Source organism: Plectropomus leopardus, chromosome 12 (genome assembly GCF_026936395.1).
Source record: "Plectropomus leopardus strain MGB_pleo_1.0 chromosome 12, ASM2693639v1, whole genome shotgun sequence".
Classification (NCBI taxonomy): domain Eukaryota; kingdom Metazoa; phylum Chordata; class Actinopteri; order Perciformes; family Serranidae; genus Plectropomus; species Plectropomus leopardus.
Genome location: NC_142187.1, coordinates 11,637,393 through 11,655,077, shown reverse-complemented (window position 1 = coordinate 11,655,077; position 17,685 = coordinate 11,637,393). Strand labels below are relative to the sequence as shown.

General features: G+C 38.5%; 1 protein-coding gene across 2 annotated transcripts in view; it reads right to left on the bottom strand.

The window, feature by feature from the left end:
• Positions 1–17,685, bottom strand: part of LOC121951098 (contactin-associated protein-like 4) — a 128,576-nt gene that overhangs the window by 8,621 nt on the left and 102,270 nt on the right. For both annotated transcript variants that reach the window (XM_088085188.1, XM_088085189.1), the window contains exons 18-21: positions 16,039–16,278; positions 12,953–13,177; positions 10,811–10,944; positions 6,862–6,949 (exon numbers count right to left, since the gene is read on the bottom strand). In XM_088085188.1, coding sequence (XP_087941314.1) covers positions 6,862–6,949; positions 10,811–10,944; positions 12,953–13,177; positions 16,039–16,278 — 687 coding nt within the window. The remainder of the gene's footprint in view (positions 1–6,861; positions 6,950–10,810; positions 10,945–12,952; positions 13,178–16,038; positions 16,279–17,685) is intronic.

The window sequence follows — 17,685 nt, the reverse complement described above, 5'->3', positions numbered from 1 at the left end:
GCTGGATCTCCAATTACGGGATATTCACAACTTTTTGGCTGAGACACAGGTGACGTGAGGAAATGCAGTGGTTGGCTTTCATCGCCATGTGTTCTTTGTTGTTTTGGTGTCTCTGGGCCTTTACACTGAATGAGTCAGGAAGGGTCTTAACACATACACAATACATACCCAAGGCTATGGCATACACTAACAGGCCCACTGACTCTGCGGCAGGTTCTCTTGTTATCCCTCATTGTGGGAACATTATTGGCAGTAAATTGACTTTAGCTGATGAAGCCCCTGTAAACATAGTCATTCATTATACTGACTACAATGCTTTCCGTTTGTTCCACTCAGTGCAGTAGTGGGACACAAACTGACATCGGGTCACGATCCATAATGCTCATCACCATCCAATCAAAAAGAAGGCCAAACACACACACCCTCATTACAGCAGACACAGTGTCAATGATTTTGCCTCTAGTCTGCATCTGTCACTCCCCAAGACAGATGTGCACTCTCACCTCTATCTGTTCACTGTATTGACTTAAATCCCTTCATCATTCACCTCAGCTCCTTCACAACAGTGTAAACAGCAGCTGCGAAGGCCGACATTACCGCTGTAAGCAGCTGCATCAGTGTCTGCTCAGATGACTGAGAGGTGACGCTGTTTTTCACCAGGACACATCTGCATGTTGATGAGAGCAGCAGGAAACATTACTGCAGTCTGTAAGCTCCTCTCAGCTGATACACTCTTCACTCCGTCACCTCCCTCCCCCTCTCTGTCTCCCTGTATTCCTTGCGGGTCCATTAGTTTGGCTGATGGATGACAGGGTTGACAGGAAATGACAGAAAACCCCACTTTCCTGCTGTTTTTGTGATCCCGTTCTGACTCTCTGCCTCCTCTGGTTTGACAGAGGTGAGGGCGGTCACATGCTGACATGACAGGGTTAAAACACACTGTGCTGAGTTACAATATACTGGAGATTTACATCCAAACAGACAAAAGATCTTGGAGAATTTATATTCTCCTTATACTCTATAAGATATGTGGTGTGCACGCCTCACAAAATGTGGATTTATTTAGTTTTATGACATTCAGTTCTTTTAAACCTCTAATTATGTTTCAACTGATATGGATATTCAGTGGGCTTTATGAATAAAATTGGATTGAACTGAAATCCTTTAAGACTGTGATTTAAAATTTAGTGGTGGGAGAACCTCAAATGAAGTTAAATCAGTCTGGATGAGATGCATCTGCAGGCAGACAAACTGCTGTGAAACATGAATAAAACAAGACTTTTAGACTACATGTTGAAATCTGTGTACTACTAGGAATCAGCAATTGAAACAAAATGAATGAAATATTCATTCTCATGGGCAATCATTTTTAATTATTCCTCAACATATCAAATCATTCAGCTATTATTGACAAAGTCTGTTTTCTCTTACTTCAGTCTCAGAAATGCCACGTTGATCTAAAAGAACTTTTTATCACTGATCATGTTTCCACGGAGGATGATTTTAAGTTTAATTTACATCCAACTAAGTTTTCTTTCAATGTTTCAGTGCTGACAGGCATTATTTCCTATTTCATGCATGGTTGTGAAGGTAAACAGTGATAGCTTTCCTCCACAGTTTACCATATTGCTGAACAATTCCCCCTATCATTTTGTGAAATAGTGCTTGTCAAGAGATCAGTGTGTCAGACCTCTCAGAGCAAACCGAGACTAACTGAAACACTTCACTTTATAGACTTGACTACACCTCCCACAGGTGTGGTTCCCAAATAGTAATCAGCAGCTGAGGCACCTGGGACACTTCCTGTCTCTTCCATATATGGTAATTTTAGATTTAAAGAGCATATCAATCATTAAAAGCTTCAGGAATATAAAATTCTCCTCATATATAATATAAATATTGATCAATGCAAGAATATTGACTTTGTTACCCTCAGCCTCAAAATAGCAACAACATGGTTAGTTTGATTTTATTCTGTCTTAAAAAATATATACTTATGATATACATATACTTATAATTGTATAAACCTGGGATATGTAGAGAAAGTAGGAAAGAAGTAAATAAAATACACAGTAAGTAAAAAACTCATGACGTTTGGACAGTATGACACTAAATCTTAACATAACATATTTCCATTGTGGTCCTGTACTTCCCAAGACAATCATAACAATAAACACAGTTAAAGGGAAGTTTTTATGAATTTATGTATTTATTTATTGTCATAGTTATTTAACATAATCATGTCTTTTTTGTTGAATGCAAATTCAAAATCGTGTCCACCAAATGCTGAAGAATGACCTTTGTTTTGTTTCAACAAAGAATTTAATTTTTCTATTTTGTGCTCTTAAAAAACACTATTATGCAGATTTAAGCACATTTTTCCTCAAATTGAAGTGTAAATCTGGATTTATGGCTTTTAAAACAGATTGAAAAACTGTGATTGTTGATTGATGTGTAAAATGCATTACAAGAGGCACACTGAGGTGGCTCACAGGATGGCACTGATTAACCACTAAGTGAAGACAGGTGGAGTCACAGGTGACCAAGATGATTGCCTTATTACTGAAAGAGGGAATCACCCAATAGGATGCTTTGTATGGATCTGGCAAAGCTGTATATAAAGTAATCTCAGACACTGACTTCTGTTTGACACTGGTGCTGACAGAGATGCTTGACTTTGATTCAGTTTAAGGCTGTTGAGTGAAAGAGTAGAGTCTGTGTGTTCTTCTGCTCCAATTTTGAATACTGGAAGACAGACTTCTGTTTAAACACAGATTGCCCACTAAAAGCACATCTGAGATACTTCACGCAGTGCATTCTCACACTGATGTTTCATGCAAATAGCAACCTCCAGAGCAGAAAATGATGCCAAGGTGAAAGGGCCAGAAACTGCAGTTCTTTGATCAGCCAGTCAGTCCCCATAAACCTCCATGTTAAAATGACAAACTGAACAGCAAAAATAAACAAGTTTAAAGCCTGCTACACAATACAGTTTTGATCTTTATAGCTAGTTCCCTGTCCCTGTTTTTATATCACTGACCTGTTTACATTTTCTTGAAGCTCAAAGTTCTGCATAATTAAGGCTGAGGCTGCTTTGACTGAGGCTGTCTGTGAGGTGTTACCACAGTCTGTGAGACAGATCCATCCCTCTCTCCTCTACAGCTCCAGTCTATAAATATGGCAACATCAAAAATGTCCTCAAAAAAGAGGAAATATATATATTTCCTCTTAATATATATTTACCTTTTGGCTTATTTTTATTTCGTGTTGTCTTTGTGTGCATAGATAGCTGAAACCAAAGAAGTAGTTTCTTTTGTGTGTTTTCTAAAACGCATGACTTCCCTATTTCCATTATATGTTTTATTGTTCAGCTCTTACAGAAATACACCTTTAAATGCTAAAACCAGGAACATGATCTGTTCAATGTTCTTCAACAACAGATAACAAAATCATCTGTGACATCAAATAATATCAGGCAACAGCAGTCACGCTGCAGTACATTTGTAAAAGTACGTGTTTAAGGTGAATGGTTTTCAATTGTCATTTATGGTCTCCTCGATCCAGTCGAGATACTTGGAGACACAAACATAGACGCCGGGCTTCATGGCCTTGTCGCCTATATATATATTTCTTTCTTAAGTTTAGGCAACAGAAACGCATCCAAGTGGCAACCTCTAAAGCTGAAAATGGAGCCAGTTTGGGAGTAAAAGTAGCTGCAATTCATTAAATGGCCACTTGAGGCTGGCTTCACACGGAGTTAATCCCCATAGACTCCCATGCTAAAAATGCCCCTACAGCAGAAATAAACATGTTTGCAGCCTGGTACAAAAAAAAAAGGTTTTTGGTTTGTGTTAGTCATTTCGGCATGTTTTAGTTATTGTTGGTTATTGTTGTTATTAATAATATTGCATTATGGATGCTGAAAAAATTAATGGCTCTAAGTTTATGTTTTATTTTAACTGAGTAAATGTTTATATCATGAGATCCTCCTCCCCGGAAATGAAATATAGAGGAGTGAGGGACAGGTGTTACTGATGAGACAGGGGAGAGCTGTATTGTTTTTGGACCGCTCTCTCTTTTTGTTGTTTTCATACTACAGTAAAGGCCTAATTGTGCTAACGTTTTTGTTATGGACACTGCACCATCGACAGCAATAAATCTTCTGTTCAATCCAAGCCAGACTGATCGTTTAACTGTAGCGCGTCAGGACTGCAGGTCTTCTCTGAACAAAGGAAGGCGGCCAAAACCCATAGCAAGGTCGCCACAGGTTGGTTTGGACTAGTTGGGACTGAAACCTGGCTGTGAGCACACAATACATGAAACTTAAACTGCAGATCAATAAAAAAAGAAAATAATGATCATACGATATTATCTTTTTCATTAAACAATGCTCAACCTCAGCACAGTACAGACCAACACCTGAAATGTTTCTTTCTGAAAATATGTTATGTGTAGGGCCATATTACAACAGCATCAGTAAACTTCTGCATATTTTCTAAACCAGAATCTTGTAAGAGTGTAGTTTACCAGCTAATTTAATAAACTACTAAACCCAAGAAATTAAACAGTTTATCAAGACATGTCATTGTCTTATTTGGTATTACTTAAGTGCAGATGAAAGCCACTTTAAATAGCTGACTCATGTTTTACTACTGAGCAGCCAGTGCGTTTGCTTTAAAATTGACAGTACAGATGCTGTGTCTGTCTTATCAGAGAGCTGTGACTGCAGCCTGCGGCCTCTCAGCCCCTCATGTTATTAACAGCTTATATCTCCATCCGCCTCTGATGGAGCCATGACGGAGCCAATTACTGTCTCACCCTGACTCTGTTACAGGTCCCTGTCCAGGAATACACAGCTAGGCACTAAAACCATTCATGTTGGTGACACTTTGCAATAAAGCATCCATTAAATGGACTCCTGTTCACTGCTGTAACAACATGGGGGAAGGTCTGTGAACATAGAGAGCTTTGACCAAATGGTCTGACTTTCTGGACAATATATCTAATAAAGTGAATCACAAATATGTTTCTATAAACAATTGAAAAAAACCCCAACTCAAATAGACTTAAGTGAAGTTTAATATAACTTATCTGCAGGTGGAAAATCAGCATTTCCCTGCCTTTTTTGGTTGTACATTTCAAGATTTGTTTCACCTCTGACCACAGCCAGCATCATTATTGGTTGTGGTCAGAGGTGAAACATGTAATCACACCCAACAGTGACATCACAGGGTTCTGGAGTAAGCCTGTACATCACTGCAGCAAGGCGAGAAGTAAAAAATACCCACTTTCCACCAGTATTAACGCAGATATGCATGTTCTCAAAATGCAGGAAAACCTGCTTAAAAATAGGTGATAGACTTCTTTCAAAGAAGTGTGTGCTAGTACAAAGTATGACATGTTTTTTTTGTTTTTTTTAACTGGTGTGTCATGTTATTCACTAATGTGCCGAAAATCAGGGATAGTCAACAGTAGAAAGCAGCATGGAGGCCAGTGAAAATGTTATGGTGGTTACTTCTTTTTTTATATCTCTTACTTATTTGGCCTCTCTTTCCAACACAGTGCTAACTAATTTGGAACAATGTTTGAGCGCTGTATGGAAGGGGATGAACAAAATGTGTGTAAGACAATAAAGAGTTGCAGAAGTTATGAACAGTTGTGCTGGAAATTCGGGGAAATATAGCGTGTACTCTTAGGTGTCATGTTTCCATCCCTGCCATTAGGAGCTGGGGTTGATAAATACTTGTGACTACTGCACAGTAATTTTTCCCAGAAATAAAAGCCTATTGCAACCTTTCCGCTAAGGACAAAAGCCAGACGTTGGTAGGTTTTATTGTGTTTTTTTTTTTTTTGAAGAGGGTGTTGATCTACCTGTTAACCACGCAAACAGCAACCTGGTCATAGTTGGAGAAAAATAAAAAGTGAGTAATTGCTGCTCAAAAGTAAGGAAATATAATGTATGTACTGATGTACTGAATATTTGGCTTATCTAAGTAAATTATCGACAACTTATTGTGATATAGTTTTTACATTTTTTTTATAGTTCTATTTGGTTATGGTTAGGAAAGATTGCAGATGTTGCAACAAAACACCCAGCTTTTATTGGCACAAACACAGTTGGAAAGGCAGCCATGTGTCACTAAAAAACACTCAGTTTCGAGCTGCACAAACGCTGCAACCAGTGTTGTTTCTCAGATTCGAACACCAGTCAGTGTCCAGTATTTGTTGTAACCATGCACCTCCCCTTCTACCCACACTGAGTGGACTTTCATTGCACTGAGCACTAATTGTGCAATACTGCTAAACAGTGTCAATGTTGTTGTTATAGTGACCCCAGGGACACTGCCCAAGTGGCGTATTTTGACACCCTGAGAGTGACACCAGGCTGACTGATCAGAAAGTTAGTCAGACAAGAGAAAATAAATGTATGTATGATGCAAAAGTGAGCTTAATATTGATTTAATAACCTCATAATAGGGTGATCTGGATGCTGGGGAGAACAAAACATGAACATAAACGCCACCCGTTTACAACATGCTCTAAAAGTGGCCGCCAGTTGAGAGTGTAATAACAGCACTTATACACTATGCCATTAAATCCAGCATTACTATCTCAAGTAGTTTTCTGTTTACTTGACTCAGCACTACTTAGTACAGAGATGAAAATATTAATCACTTTATAGTACTGAGCACTGACAGGTTTGGCTACATTTATTCCTGCAGATTTTCATCAGAAAGCACATGCTGAGTGCTAGATGAGGCCAAACATCTCAAAGTTATTTAAATGAGTGTAAGTCTTGTAAGTGTGAGTGCTTTCTAACTCAAAGGGCCTTGTCTTTGCTTTTACTGTAGCCTCACTTACCGTGCACTTTGCCCAACACCAGCGACTTGATGGCATTGAATTCTCCATCTGACGTCAGGTTGAAATCTTCTCTGGCGTTTTGGTCGATCTGAAACAACCAACATTTGTCATAATAACTGTTAGTACAACTTTTTTTTCCTGCTGCCTCACTAGAGTAATTAAAAAGTAAAACAGTAACTTTTTGACTTTTGTGTCATTGTTTTCTCAGAGTGGAAGTCAAAAACTGTGGATGTCTGTATTTGGAACCTCATTCGTTTATAGTTGAATTTTTAGAACAGTGTTCAGCTTTCCCTTCGTTTCATCTCAGCAGCTCAGTGGGAGAAATGAGCGACAGAGTCCACACTTTCAGGGAAAACATTCAGTCATCCGGGGTGAAATTCTCCACTGGAGATTATTTTAATGAGGGCTTCTCTACAGAGTCTGACCATGTGGCTGTGGAGAGGAGAGCTAGTCAAAGGCAAAACGGAAGTTTCAAACTTCAGCATTTAAAGGCCCTATGACACCAAAGCTTGAAGAGACACTTATTTTTTGTCTAATATTTTACTTTTAGTCCCATTTGACTTTTTGAAGTAGACGTTTTCAATACTGATTACTTCAGTGAGGTTTCACTTGACTTGAAACTCAAAAACACTCAGCAGGAGTCATACACTTAATCGTAAATGTTTTTTTCCACATTGCATATTTGCTGTGAAAGACCTGCATGTCCTAAGCCTTTAGTCTGCCCTTACACTCCTATTCATTCTTCATCTCATTTGATTTAGTTCAACAGAAAAACAAGTGTTTCATGTCACATCATTCTGTGGTTTAGCAGTTAATTGTGAAATAATAGCTGCAGAGTAGAGCCCCTGTGGACAGAAGTCTTGTTTAGATGTATTAAAACTCAACTTAAAGGGGGGTTGGACAAAAGTTGACGTTGGTTAGAAGTAGAAAGAAGTTTAATGTGTTCAAACCATCTCATAAGGAATGGCAGGCCAGTTCAGTGCTCCCTTTTCCACCAAGTTAGCTCTGGTACTCAGGATTCTTGGAACCTTGGTGCTATCTAAAGAACCAACCCACGCGTTTCCACCCATTTTTGGCAGAACCATAGTAATCAACGCAGACAGACATTGCAAAATGAAGAAGAAAAGAGGTGAACATTAACAAATATTTGTTTTTACAAATATTTACACAAATTATGTAGCAAAAAAATGTGGCACAATTTTTCCACAACTAAGCCTGTTTTTTCTGAGCTTTTGCACCACAACTAAAAGCATTACCCAATAAAATTGCAGCAAACAGACATCATGCCACAGCGTCAAACAACAGCGGACCTTTTGCATCTGCTGCAAATTCACATCGCCGGTAGTACAGGGGTAGAGTTCCTATTTTCGTGTTTATTCATCACGCTCCCGGTGTGTAGTGTTCTTAAGTCCAGTTCAGATCTAGATATATTAATCTTCTAATTAGCAAACGATGCAAAACAAAACACAATGTACAACAATGTCTAGTGAGAATGGTATTACTTTTTCTAGTGTATGTCACCACTGAAATTAAAATTGGGGGTTAATTGCACATTGGATGGGACCACATACAGAGTTTTTCGGAAAACTTCAGAGAAAATATATATGTTAATGAATAAAATACTAATAGTCAGGGAAGTGGTCAGTCCTGTTTTTCTAATATTGAAAAATAAGCTCCAGGAAAAAAAAATCTTTGCTTTAAATTGATATTATTTATTTCAGTTTCCACATCTTATATCCTGGAGTGTTTGTCCTCCGGTGTCTGGACAGACTGGGACTAACTGGAGCATGCTGTGACATCAACAGGAAACCCTCAGAGGAAAACAGTGGACACTGTCCTCTCTGAAAATGGTAGGAAAACGGAGGACACAGTGTATTGGTAGCCCTGAGGGATATAGGCCTCAGTGAGTCATTTTTCAATGGGACATCTGTTCATGGTGGAGGATGTGATAGTGTCCACATGAGAGACCAGTGTGGAGACTGTAGGCTACTGGCCATCAGGGAACAGCACACTGAAACTATTGTGGACATTCACCTGATGTCCCCAGAGTATGTTGATAATGACATAATGATTCAATATGATGGAATCTGGCAAGATGAGATACACCTCATATTTCACTGGAGCCTCGGTGAATCAGGAGGCTGCACCCATGCAAGATGAGGTCACCTTGTTTTTTATCTCGGGGTGCTGATAATTATACAGACATTCAGGCTGCTGGCTCTTGCTTAGATGAAGTTAACCTCATACATCATCTGAGGCTGTTGTTAACAAGATAAGACATTCAGTAGACCCAGATATGATTAAGATGCTTCATATTTCATCTGAAGCTCCACTAATGTGTAGTTTGTCCCTGCTGCCCTGCCGTACCTCTGCTGTCATCACTGAGGCTTTATTATCACTGCTGGACCAACACAGTACAAGGAGGCTCTGTTTACTGGCTACATTTTACTGACTAAAATTACATAACACACACGTGATCTGTTGTCTCTGGTACATCATAATTTCCAGTATTCTAACATTTTAATGTATATTTTCATGAGTGAAAGCAGGTGACTTGTTATCTTAAAAGTGGGAAAACAAATAATTTAAACTGCCAAATCTGTTTTATTTTTTGTGTGAAAAAGCTAAAAATATGGAAACTGTTTTCATCTACTTGGAGATACTGTCCCTGTTTCCACAGGAGGAAAAGGCAGTTAATCGAAGACGACCATGTGCAGCCAGTTAAATTTAACTGGCTACAACATTTCAGCACAAAATTGATCATTAGAATGTCTTTAAATATTTGTATGGAGATAAAAATCACCTTCACTGGTATGATTCTGTAGTTTAAACATGCAATAAATGATGACAAGTTAAAAGGGTACTTCATCCAAAATCTTTAGAATAGTCGTCACCTGTAGACTTGGAAAATGGTTGTTGAAATTTCATTCTGCTTAACAGCATTGGCTGTGTTCAGTTTATAATCTCTACAGCTTCCATTTTTTCACTGGTGTGGCTAGCTGTTTATCTCTTGCACAAAATTAGGTGGGTCGGTGGTCACAATCAATAAAGGAATACTTTTTCAATTTAAACCGACTTTGTATCAAAACAATGACGAAACTCCACTGGATGCCAAATTTTGAGTCATCCCATGGAGTTTCACTGGCTCTCGAGCTGTTGCTCTAACTACAGGCTGCACTTTTGTAAGACGAGAATGTTTGTTACCAGCCGGCTGTCATTGTGTCAAACCTAAGTATTATGTCACCAGTCAGCGTGAGCATTCATTGATCTACAGCGCAGTGCATTCTGGTAGCTATATTTTCTGCCTATGCAAAACTGAATATCAGAGTCCTTTTTTCTTTTATCTTCGGTCATATAGCACCGATTGAAAAAAAAAATTGAATCCTTCACCCTGGTTTTATGTGAGGACATTCTTTATATCAGTGAAATACTTTTTTAACAACAAAAGAAAGATAAATGTGTATTAGCCACATCTTTAAAAAAATGAAATATTTATTATATACTGAGAAAATTGATGGAAAACTAGTTTATACTGAGGGAGTGTGTGGTTTTCTTCGGTCTTGAAATTGGGTGGACATCAACTCAAGCTGATTATTGTCATGGCTATGGTCTGTGGCCTTGTATGGTAGCCTCAGCCTCCAGGGTATGAATGGGTGGTTGTGGCGCTGAAATGTAAAAGCTGTTTGAGTGATTGGAAGACCAAAAAGGTGCTATACAAGTGCAAGTCCATTTACCATTACTTTGATAATTACTGACATTCAAATCCTTATTAAACATTCAAATGCAGTCACACGATTCTTTTGTCAGACTGAAATCATCTGCAACGCTCACAACTTTTATCACTCATGCACAAATGGACAATCTACCAGAATATTATGTACTATTTGAATTCTCTGCACCTGCAGGTATATTTTGTAAATAATGAGTATATGTGTGTGTGCACTGTTACCTGCACAGTCACAGAGTCCGTCAGTCTTCTGATGGTAACGGTGTGTAGCTGTCCATTGGCCACGCTCTTCACTCTGCTCCTCAACACCTCAGCATCTCTGCTGCTGTCCAGCTTGTATCTCACCTCAAGTTTATCTGCACACAAACACACACAAAGTTTTTCCAATTTAGACTTTTCCTTTTAATGAAAACATTTGGGTCTTCTTCGCTAATCTTTACCTATCTTTAAAGATGTATTTTTCACTTCGATAATGAATCTCAATGATGAGTATCTGCGTAAATAAAGCTTTCCATATTAAGAGGATTAGGAGTTAATCCTATTAATAGCACAACTCCAAATCTAATTAATTTTCCTAACATTTGGAGGATTAAGAGCAGATTTAATGAAAGCCCTGTGATGTCTTTGGGCTTTTAAGATTAATAATAAGGATAAGAAATTACACATCCTTAAAATGCATACATATTAACAATTTTTTATACTTTTCAAGTATAGTAATTAATTACATAAAGAGCATTTCATAATTATGACTTGCTTCGTTCTTCTTTTTCATATTACGAATGCATATTTCCCAGGAAGGGATTATTTGGGTGCAAGAGCTCATCCAGTTAGCTGATAATAAATGCATGTATCCTTGAAAACAGGCCTTAAGTGATTGACAAGGAATTTCTGCATCTGGGCGAAAGTAGGTGTAACTGCAGCAGAGTGGGAATAGAAAGAAGAAATGAGCTGAACAGGAGAAAGCTCTCAGGGATTTAATAGGACACTTCAGTTTAAGTGCATTTACCTGACAACTCCACGGTCAGCATGAAACCCTTAATGCCCTGCTGTCCATCAGCTTTCTCTGAGTCATTAACACCAGAAAAAAATCCATTTACAGCTAATCTGGCAGCAAAGTGCAATTTTTATTCAACTACTTGATGCTGAAAATGTAATTTTAAAACACAAAGTGCCTCCTACTACTCTTAAAAGCCAAACATAATTATTTTACACAAAAGTTTATAAAACACATCAGCAAGTTTTCTGCTGTTTTATTCAGTGGCACACTGACCTGCCACCCATTAACAGCCCACCAAAATTTTATCCCCTCAGCATCACTAATCAGATCTGAGTGAGAAGACTTTTTTTCCAGCCTGAGACAAAACATAGTAGCCTGCCAGGCTGGATGGATTAAAAAGCAGTAGAGGCTGATGGGGTGAATCCGGAGAGAGGAAAGATCTGACAGATCCTGATCTGGTAGAGCTTCAGAGCACAGCAGAGAATGAGGAGGAGGAGAGAGGGAGGAGGAAGGAAAGCAGGAGAGGTCGATATCAGAAGATGACAGAAATGAGAGGAAGACGGGAGGAGAGGTAAGATGAGAGGGTGGGAGGAGACGCCAACAGAGAAAAGTAATTGAAAAAAGTTGAGGAAGCACGAGAACGATGAGAGGCGGAAAGGAAAAGCCTCGACAAGATTTTTCATTTCAGATGTGAAAATGTGAACAGAATAATATAAATAAGAAAATGAAATGAACAACCAAGAAGGAAAAGGGGAAATAAAGAGATGTAATTAAGTAGAAGGGGATGGATGGGGGAGTAAAAATGCAAAAAAGGTGTTAAGAGGGTGAAAGAAGACTGCAAGGGAGAAGAAGGCGAACGGGGGAGGGGGGTCATGAAATCACCCTTGCCCCACTTGCCTGGCATTTTTTTTAAACATAAGATTCAAACTCTATTCAAACCTAATTTCACAGTCCAACATGATGATGATTGGTGGAAAAATAAATAAATTAAATGTCTATAAAAATCGCCAAAAAAATAAAAGACAGAAAAATAATCCTAATTACCCAATTTCATTTTTTTATTTTAAAAAGCCCATTTTTTAAAGTTTCTATAAAAACAATAAAAAAGAATAAAACATTTAAAAAAACAAAAACAAAACAAACTTACCTTTATGTCAATGATTAATGTAATTAAATTCATTACACACAACACAATTCCATGATTTTTCCAAAACATTCCAAATGATTTTTACTATTTCCATGACTTTTCGAGGTCAGGAAAATGTAATTGTGAATACTTTTTTCAGGTTTTCCATTTAAGTGGGAACCCTTTAAGGAGCTCAAGCTTGTGCAATCGTCAAACTCCTTCAAAATAAAAGCCTCCTCACCGTGCTTGTTGATGAGCAGGGCCAGGTACTCTCTGTAGTAGGAGCTGACGTAGAGCAGCAAAGCGGGACTTTGGTTGGTCCTGAAGCTCAGGGAGATGTTCTCCCCTCTCAGCGTCATGTCCGAGTATATGGAGGACGGCCGGGCGCTGCTGTTCCTACTCAACTCGTACGGCTCCTTGAAGGTGTAGCTGACTGACGTCCCTGACTTGAAGCTGGCCGACACCTCTGGAGGAAGAGACACAGCCACAGAGGAGTTACAGAGGTCATATCACAGGCTTTTTATCTGGCAATGTCAGAAATGGAGGGGGAAAATGAAAGCTGATTTTGGTATATAGATATATAAAAGCCTTGTTTTGCCAGTGCGGCAACTTTGTTTTCAAAGAAAAAACATCAAAGATGGAGCATGCAAAAGCCAATAAAGCTTTCATTTCTGGCCATTGACTCATGCAGACTACAAACAAATTTAAACCCCTTGAATCTTGAAAGATAAATGGAGGCTTTTTGATGTTTTCACATCAAGAGTACTACCACTGATTTTTCATCAAGGAGGTAGACCTGAATACTTTTTCTCTCTTGTTTCTATATAATATTTTAGGGATTTTACTCCCTCTCATTAACAATGACTTAGGACACTTTCACACCACAAATGAAAACCACCGAAGTCCAAATGGAACTGGACAAAAACCTTTTCAGGTGGTCTTAATGTTAGACTTCATTTAAAACATACATTATAATAGCAGTGTTTAGAAGATCCAGCAGAAAATCTGCCAAAAGGATAACAGTACAGGATGCTTTGCAGGTAATAAACTCTGAGGAACTGAACCTGTAAGTATTTAGTCACAGTCCAGATATTGCATGTTCATAATATTGTGTTCCACTCTTGTATCTCCACTCAGAAATGGTTTCAGAGTAGGACTCTGCAGCATTAAAATGCTGCTGTGATTCACAGCCCTAATGACAGCAAAGTCTTTCACCACAGTTTATTACTTTAGTTTTATTGATAGATTTGCTGGAAGTGGAATACATTGACTTTTCATCCTGCATAAACACCATTTATATCACTTTGCAGCATCTGTTTTGTTTTTTTCCTCCAGTAGAGTAGATGATCAATATGACCAGGAAGAGAATAATTGTTTCCCTGTCAGAGCACAGCTCCTATATTTACAGTAACTTTCCACTTTTGTTCAATATTATAATGAAATTGTTGGGGTTATTTTAGCTCTAAGACATTTGCAGCATCTAAACATCTTTGACATTACCACTCAAGGTTGTCCTCAAAATACCAAAATAAAAACAAATTTTAAAAAAATCAACAGATTACAGAAAACAGTTTTTAGCTCCAAATATATCCATGCAGTATTTCACGGATGCATCAAAGCAATTAAAATGCACTTTTTTCTCCCTCAGCCTGCTGATGTGGATGCAGATAAGTGTAGTAGATAACAGCCATATTTGGTAAGAAGGCAAAGGGAGTCCTTTTAATCACTGAGCTCACTTAACTTATTGAACTCAGATATAAAGTTCAAGGCGATGATGCAATATTAGTGCAATTAATTTATCATCAAAAAGGCAACTTAAATAGACTCAAACACCACAGACACCATTTGCATTGAAGACTCTGATATATAGCTATATTAAGTACTTCTTCATGAGTTTAGAGTGCACTGAAAGGTTACCTGAAATGTTACAGATTCTTAACCTTTTAAAGAAGCAACAAAAAATAGGGCCACACATGAAAGCTCTAAAAAGAAGTCTCTTCATACTGTTTTTACTTTAATTTGAATGTCCAACTTTTTGGAGTACATAGATATAACTCACCATAAGAGCTACAACTATATTTTTCATGAATTATTTATCTGCTTATTATTTTCAAGATGAATCGATTAATCAGTTAGTCTATTATGATGGCCCCTTTGCTTGGTTCCTGTGATTATGTCGCGTTTTCTTAATCCAGGGCAGCAGAACTGATTGAGTGTAATCTGTGTCATGCAACACACCTGGGCCTCGTGTGCTCCACACACACATAAAACAGAGCAGCAGTCAGTCTGTGCTGGCAGACCATACCTTTGCTTTGTGTCTTTGCTCGCTTTTCTTTGTTTTTACTGCACAATAGATACACAGCACATTCTCCCCCACCCCCTACAGATTTCTCTTACCTATTTGTGAAACTTGTTCTACTTATTTTTGATTACTTTTGCTCAATAAATCACTTTATTTGGTAATTGTCTTTGTTTTTGCCAAGCCTAAGCACCGGGCTATGACATTATAAAATGTCACATGCTTATCACAATTTCCTAGAGCTTTAAGTGACACCTTCAGATTGCTAATTTTGTCCATCTGCCTGTCCAAAGCCTGAAGATTCTTCATTTGCTACCATAAACAACTAAGAAAGGCAAATTTCACACTTAAGAAGCTCGAACTAGCAAATGTTTGTTTTAAAATGACTGAAACGATTAATCAGTCAATTGTCATTTAATCGACTACTCGATTAATCAACTAACTGTTGCAGCTGTAGTGCTTATATGCAATAAATGACTGATTAGATGTCTTTATGAAGACACTGAAGTTCAGGAAACATCTCCTGATTGATGGATAATGTTTTGTATCAATTTTTTCATTCTCCTTATCAAGGACCCATGAGCTGTCACATCCCAACAGCCTTAACTTGGAGATACAAAAGTCAGTCACAGTAAATGTAAAGCACATAGTAGGGGATGGAGGTCAAGGCAGTGCCACCATTAATGCTATTTGAGTGAAAGAAAAATATATGACAGAATGAACCCTTATAATGACGTCAGCTCCACAAAGACTGTGACTGACTTTGTCCACTGGACATAAAAGAGAAGAAGTGTAGGACTGCTAGCAAGCAGACACAGATGTTAACAATGACTTGAGCTTTACAGGTGTTAAAGAAGAAAGAAATGCATTCAACATATTGTTAGACGTGAAGGACACACACAATGCATTTAAGTGAGTAACGCTGAATGCAAACAGTTTTCTAGTAAACAAACAAAAGTTCTAAGCAGATATGTCTTCCAAACAGATTATTTTTTTCTAATAAAACAGTAACTGCAGTATGTGTGTACCTGTGTGGCAGAAGACTCCAGTGTACGCTGACAGGCTGCAGTCACAGTGGAAGCCGTTGGCTCTCTCTACACAGCGGCCCTGGTTCTGGCACAGCGAGCCGTAGCTGCTGCAGTGACCCGGGCAGCCTGGTCGAACGCCGGGTGTGATCTTCGCTCTCTCCTCCAAGTCCAGAGTGACGCCGTTCAGCTGCAGGGAGCGAATACAGCCCCGAAAGCCCTTCTGCCTGGATGCTGTGCCTCCTGAAAACATACAAAATTTGTTATTTTTCCGATTTAGTTTCTGAGTTTAAAACTTCCTTTGTGGATGGAACAGCTATGTTATGGCTGATATCACCAGCAATCACTGTCAAAATATATAGGAATCAAAGCTAGCACTCCCAGAGCAAATATCTCTGTGTGCCCTTTGTTCCAGCCTTTCATTTATTTCTGTGTGTTGACAAGTGTGTGTGTTTTCTTTCTCTAGTGTTTCATTCTCCTTCTCCCATCATCTACAGCAGATCCACATGTCACCTCTGCTCCCCCAGAAGCTCCAAACTGTCAACACTGTTCTTATGAAATGACACAACGATGAAACAGCATTGAGGCAACAAGCAAGGGACATAAGTTTCAACTACTGTCTTCCTCAGTCCATATAGCATCATTTTAGCTCTTAACTGGCTAACTAGGTAGTTGGCTGCCCTGTTGAAATACTGTCTGTCTGTGTGGAGCAAAAAGACAGATTCCATTCCCTTTCAATCACTTTTTCTTGCACCATCTCAAGCACTTCATTTGGAATCTGTTTTTTTTTCTTGTTGTTGTTGTTGCAACAAACCTGAGGGCACTGAAAAGATATCAAAAATACATATGCACCTTTGCCCACATATAATGTATATACTAAGCCTTCCTAAGGCAGCAGCAAAAGTTAAGACCTGACAACCTGGCATTTCTGCGAAGATCAAACATTGAAATTATTGTTGTCCTCTCTTTGCATTAGGTCTTCAAAGTTGACAATTTCCCGCTGCTAAACAGCAGCTGCTTTTCACTCTAATAAATCAATGAGCTCTGTTCAGCCCCTCATTCTGCAAGTCCCAAAGTTCCAAACAGTGAAATATTGAAATGGGGAGCCATCATAAATGTAACACTTCAGAGGTAAAGATTGTAAAACTACTTAGATAGTCACTCTTAATAGATTCAGTGTGTCTATCCTTATTAACATTCCAAAAAAAATGACCCAAAGTGCCTGAGAGTGAAACCCTCAGAAATGCCTGCCAACCTGAAGCTTCAATGCTTATCCAGCTGTCAAACATTGATCATAACACATCAAGTGAAGACAGGCCTTGCAGGATACAGGTTAGATCATTTCTAAAAAAAAAAAAAAGCATAATGAGTGATTTGTAGAGAAAAGTTTAAAACAAAGATCAAAGAGTCCTAATGCAGACAAATTCCACCTCTCACCAAATAAGACCTTCAAGATCAAGTGGGAATTTCGACCTTATATACAACCTAAGCTTTAACCAGTCAACCGCAGCCTCTCTACACCAGATCACGCTGTGAGAGTACGCTCTGTACATACAGCATGAAACCACATGGGAGTGAATGCAAAAACAATTAGTGAAATGAAGATCAAAGCAAGCATCAAAGGCAAACAGCGCATGGCTCACAATGCAA